Genomic DNA, 6,313 nt, shown 5'->3' with positions numbered 1-6,313 from the left:
CTGAATAACCCTAACCCTATCCTGTTCAAGGTCTCAGTCCTGGACTGAATAACCCTAACCCTATCCTGTTCAAGGTCTCAGTCCTGGACTGAATAACCCTAACCCTATCCTGTTCAAGGTCCAGTCCTGGACTGAATAACCCTAACCCTATCCTGTTCAAGGTCTCAGTCCTGGACTGAATAACCCTAACCCTATCCTGTTCAAGGTCTCAGTCCTGGACTGAATAACCCTAACCCTATCCTGTTTTAGGTCTCAGTCCTGGACTGAATAACCCTAACCCTATCCTGTTCAAGGTCTCAGTCCTGGACTGAATAACCCTAACCCTATCCTGTTCAAGGTCTCAGTCCTGGACTGAATAACCCTAACCCTATCCTGTTCAAGGTCTCAGTCCTGGACTGAATAACCCTAACCCTATCCTGTTCAAGGTCTCAGTCCTGGACTGAATAACCCTAACCCTATCCTGTTCAAGGTCTCAGTCCTGGACTGAATAACCCTAACCCTATCCTGTTCAAGGTCTCAGTCCTGGACTGAATAACCCTAACCCTATCCTGTTCAAGGTCTCAGTCCTGGACTGAATAACCCTAACCCTATCCTGTTCAAGGTCTCAGTCCTGGACTGAATAACCCTAACCCTATCCTGTTCAAGGTCTCAGTCCTGGACTGAATAACCCTAACCCTATCCTGTTCAAGGTCTCAGTCCTGGACTGAATAACCCTAACCCTATCCTGTTCAAGGTCTCAGTCCTGGACTGAATAACCCTAACCCTATCCTGTTCAAGGTCTCAGTCCTGGACTGAATAACCCTAACCCTATCCTGTTTTAGGTCTCATTGTTTCTGCTGCCACAACTCCTGGGTACTGTGGTGATTATTCCTAATATTTGCAAAGTGTGAGAAATGTCTTTCTTTCTTTTGTTCCTTCTTTGTCTGCATTTCATAATTTAGGAGTAGTTGCTGTCTTTCAGGCTATTTGCATAAAGGCACCTAATTCCTGTGTGTTTTTTTTGTGTCAATCAGCACAGTGTTTTCTCTATATAAACACTACATATGTAAACATGTGAATTAGGTGCTGCATGAAAGCTATTGTGTACACTGACAAACCTCGATGATAACAACTACACTGATATACAGTGTGTATGCTGACTCATTCACCTCCCTCACCCAACGCCTGAGTCTAGAAGAACATTATTCTTTTATTTATTTTGGGGTATGTGTCTGTTGTCCTCTTGAGAAGATTAATAGGCTGGGGGGCTCTTGTAATGCAATAAAGAAAAAGGATGTCCCTTTCTCCACACCTGGGTTCTGGATTAAAAGTGATTGCAGTGGAGATTGGTTGATGCCATGATTACTGTCACTTTACAAACAGTGCTGTTCCTGACCACCAGAGGGAGCCCAAGAGACTGATGAGCCAGTGTCAAAACGTCAATGAGCAGGGCAGGTTGTTGGATGACTTCAGATATTCAACACAGTGCATAATAGGTTAAATATACAAAGTAAGCACACAGATTTATTTAATACAAATGTCAATATTGTTTGAAAGGAAAATAAATTGTTGCATTACATTTTTTTAATGGTACTTGAATTGAACAACGGTAGCACAATAAATGAGGGCAGTGCCTTCACTTGTGTTGTAGCACATATATGTAAATAAACAACACAAACAAGTGGCTTATGCTTAATTGAGCCTAGTCCACTAATGTTACCCCATCACCTCCCACAGCTGGTTAGCCAACCAAGACAAGTATCAATCAATCAATCAATTCAATTTTATTTAGCGCTTCTCAATATACCCGAAGACGCTTTACAGAGTAGTTCGGTCCAGTCCATTCATTCAGACAGTCATGCCAGTGGTGGTAAGCTACATCAGTAGCCACAGCTGCCCTGGGGCAGATTGACGGAAGCGTGGCAGCCAATCAGCGCCAACGGCCCCTCCGACCACCACCAACATCCATTCAGATTCATACGATGTGTTAGATTACATAGATTTTAGTCATATGCAATCACAGCAAGGTCCATTCTGTCAATATGCATCTAAGGCCTCACAGACGGGTGCAGGCCTGTTCCCCAACCATTTGGCCCCTGAGACATCAAATAGCTATTGTCCAGGGTCAGGAAGGAAGGAACAGCTGGAGATCAATGGTCGCCAGGACCCCAGACAGACACTTAATTAATTGAGACCTAATTGAGTCAGACCAAATTAGGTCATTCTTCCTACTTTCATTTATGGACACACCTTTAATTTCTCGGTATTGTTTACATGTTAATTTCATACTATAAGAGTCACAACCTTTTTGTAATGAGAAGAAGAAGAAGCAAGGAGACCAACTCCTCAGCATGCAGACGTGCCTTGTGCATGCCTGTGTTGTGGAGCTGACCATAAGAAGAGAATAAACACATTCTTTCGCTAAGCCGTCTTCTGCAAGTCTGTTATTCTGAACAAGCTAACTTGAACCAAGCGTGGGCATCCGATGATTTTACCGGAGGACAGCGTAATCTTTCAGATGTAATGTGATGCATGTCTTTATGATGGTCATAAAAGCTTGTAGCTAGCGAGTCAGCAGACCAACTAAGGTTATCAAATGTGAATGACCTTGGAATGTTCTCTGAAATCTAAAGGCTGAAGTCCTGCCAACTGCAGGAACCAGTGGATGGGCATGTGGTCCAGACGATTGATATCAAAATGTGCAAAATGGACCTCAGGACCTGGATGAGAGTGAGAAGGACAGAGGGGAGGAAACTAGGGATTATGTTGTTTAATTGTGGATGGTATGACTGGGTCAGATAAACAGGAACACATTCAGTGGCTTGCAAAAGCATTCAACCCACTGACATTTCAGAGGTTACTACACATAATCTCCCAGTCAGTTATTTTTATTGTGAATATTTACGCTCTAGTATATTTTTTGAAGGCTAAAAAAAGTGATTTCTCTACTTATGTTAAAATTAAATTCAATAAATAAATATATTTAACATTTTTGTTGACAAATAACTTATTTAGCCTTTAAACATACGGGTTTTGAAATATGTGTAATGTGTAGAAAAGAACATGGTGATGACTTTCGGTGGGGGTTGAATACTTTTGCCACCTAATATATGTACTTTAACAGGAATGTGCTGAAGAAGCTAATATATGTACTTTAACAGGAATGTGCTTATATATGTACTTTAACAGGAATGTGCTGAAGAAGCTAATATATGTACTTTAACAGGAATGTGCTGAAGAAGCTAATATATGTACTTTAAAGGCACCCAGTGCAACTTTATAGGTTTGAGACTCGAAAAATAAACATTCACTTTCCATTTTTTTTTTACACGTAGTAAGTTTCAATAACTCCATACCATTACTTATCGACATTCAAGGAGCAAAGATAAGACGTCGTTGTGTGATGAGAACTGATAGAAAATCGTACACAACAACAATCGACGGGGGGGAGAGGCCATTTTTCCATTGACTGGAATCCTGCTTTATTTATTGGTGGCACCAATAAATAAAGATTTGGGGAAAAAATGGCGGCGATTGTTGTTGTTTACGATTTTCTACCAGTGCTCACCACACAATGACGCCTCATCTTTGCTCCTTGAATGTCGATATGTAATGGTATGGAGTTATTGAAACTTACTACGTGCAAAAAAGACTACAAAGTGAATGTTTATTTTTAAGCCTCGAAAGTTGCACTGGGTGCCTTTAACAGGAAGGTGCTGAAGGCAAAGCAGACAACTGCATGTGTGGGTCACCTGGTCCAACTATCAGGGTGCCTCCTTGTTGGAGTGGGTCTCCTTGGAAATCAAACGCAGGGCCGGTCATGGCACGCCACATACTCTTCAGACTCCCCATCAGCGTGCCTGACTTAACATGGGGACTCACTGATGCTGACAGAGAGAGAGAGAGAGAGAGAGAGAGAGAGAGAGATGAGAGCCTGCCTTAACATGGGGACTCACTGATGCTGACAGAGAGAGAGAGAGAGAGAGAGAGAGAGAGAGAGAGAGATGAGATGAGAGAGAGAGATGACAGCCTGACTTAACATGGGGACTCACTGATGCTGACAGAGAGAGAGAGAGAGAGAGAGAGAGAGAGAGAGCGAGAGAGAGAGATGAGATGAGAGAGAGATGAGATGAGAGAGAGAGATGAGAGAGCGATAGATGAGAGAGAGATGAGAGAGAGTATTACCATTATTATTGTTGTTTTTATTATTATTGTTGTTATTGATTAAGTGCTTTGGCAACAGTGTATCACACATTCATGCCAATAAAGCCAATTTAATTGAAAAATGAATTGAGAGAGAGAGAGAGATGAGAGCCTGCCTTAACATGGGGACTCACTGATGCTGACAGAGAGAGAGAGAGAGAGAGAGAGAGAGAGAGAGAGAATCCACATGCAACTTACAGACTGCAAAGTAGTAAATAATCAAGCAAGCATGAACAAAGGAAAGTTTTGGTATAATTACAGTCATATGTGTTACCAGTGAAATACCCATGAGTCCTTTTCGGTGTTAGTGGTTAGAGGTGGTGGTATAATAGAAATGAATAAAAGGTTGTTGGACCCGGCCTAGAGGATTCTCCTTACTGGCCGAGAATAGCTATAAGGTTGGAGAATGTATTTTTCTCCAGTGCCACACACGTAGGTCTTGTGCTGAGCAAAATACTGCCATCTAGTGTTGACATTTAGTATTACAGTGAAGGTGTGTAATTAAAACACAGTGGGGCACATATTTTGTCTACCTGGCTCCGTAAATATCTCGCCTCTCCTCATGCCAAGGCGGCTGTAAATATGCCTGTCGGGGTCCACATACACCTCATGGGGACATCCCGTTAGGGAACAGAATGGCTGCAATGAAGATAATGGACCATTACAATTTGGATTGTAACTGATCATACATGATAGGCATATTCATATTCAAATGTAATATAACTTAAATTAATATATGCATTAATATATATATATATATACATATATATAATACATATATATATATATATATATATATATACATATATAGAAAATATTCAATTACACTACCTAGTTTATAATATGTAAAACATGTTCTAGAGTATCTAATGAGCAGGCGGTTGGCCTATGGTGGGTTCAGCCTTACCGTTATATGATGCGGAGCCGACTGTCCTATAATAACCATCCTCACGCCAGCAGCCTGCATTCAAGTTTGGAACTTAATAAGCATGTCTACTGAATCGAGAAGTTTGGTTAGTCTAAATATATTTAAAGATTTTATACATCACTCCATAGTCATAGAGATAGATAGATTGATAGATAGATAAATACTTTATTAATCCCGTGGGGACATTCTGGTATCTTGCAGCTCTCTCATATTTACAATAATTACAAACAATATATACAGACAATATGATACAATGCAAACAATACAATACAATATAATATTCATGCACCTGAATATATAACACTGATTAGCCTGATTAGAACAATTGTAGGGCCAGCCCCATAAAAACGTCAATTCTCGTCAAATAAACCAAATTCTCACCCGAAGAGCAGCTTGTGATATTTTACTGAGATCCTCGACATATTCCTTGCAGGTGTAGCACAGAAAATGCTGTCAAAAGAAACACATTGTGCATTAGACTTAACACCATCGTTTATCAATCTGCAACCAGCTAAACATAGCCTACCAGCGGGAACTCCACCTTGCTCATAGCGTTTGATAGCAAAGTAGCAAAAAGCTGCTTGACAAATGAACAGTTTGACTACCTACGTGTTACATTGGAAATAGACTACATGATGGATAAATCCCCCCGCCATGCGACCAACACAAACTGATTTGGACAGGCGTGTGATTTATTTTATTAGGCAACAGGTTGCGAACAAAGCACATAAAACGCCTTACCCTTACGAAAATAATAATAGATTTTTGCTCTTGGTACAAACTCTGGAAAGGAAAGGAAACTCCATGCCGGTCGTATAATACACAACTCTCGACGTCCGTGATTTGAAACCCAACTGGAGGACGGTTAGTGGGCTGGTGACGGGAGACTTGAGTCGTTACAGGAGTTTCTGTCGCCATTTCACCCAAATTCCATTTAAAAAAAGTTCCGTGCACACAGGCGACGTGAGGACTCAGCCCAACCTATTTATGGAACGTTTTTTTCCCCCTCTGGCAGAACGCGCATACACGCCCTGCTACTCGTTGGCTCACGAATCCACCGTTTTCCGTGTAGGAATATGCCGCGCTTGCGGTATTAAAATATGACACATGGTAAATATGGAGCTTAATCCCTGTCTTTATTCGTAAGCGTGTTCTTTCAGTTTGCAAGCATGAAACCCTGCCCTCGCACTCAAAAACCCAGTC

At 41.3% G+C, this 6,313-nt stretch overlaps 1 protein-coding gene across 1 annotated transcript; it reads right to left on the bottom strand.

The window, feature by feature from the left end:
• Nucleotides 1-2,571: 2,571 nt before the first annotated feature.
• Nucleotides 2,572-6,028, bottom strand: prxl2c (peroxiredoxin like 2C; the record flags this gene model as incomplete). Its single annotated transcript, XM_080851911.1, has 6 exons — nt 2,572-2,699; nt 3,732-3,866; nt 4,716-4,821; nt 5,090-5,143; nt 5,492-5,560; nt 5,852-6,028. 6 exons carry the CDS (start codon nt 6,026-6,028, stop codon nt 2,572-2,574), a joined length of 669 nt encoding a protein of 222 aa, XP_080708037.1.
• Nucleotides 6,029-6,313: the final 285 nt, after the last annotated feature.

The sequence above is a fragment of the Sprattus sprattus genome (genome assembly GCF_963457725.1).
Source record: "Sprattus sprattus genome assembly, chromosome: 15".
NCBI lineage: Eukaryota > Metazoa > Chordata > Actinopteri > Clupeiformes > Clupeidae > Sprattus > Sprattus sprattus.
The sequence above is the reverse complement of the archived record's forward strand: the minus strand, read 5'-3'. Positions and strand labels throughout refer to the sequence as shown.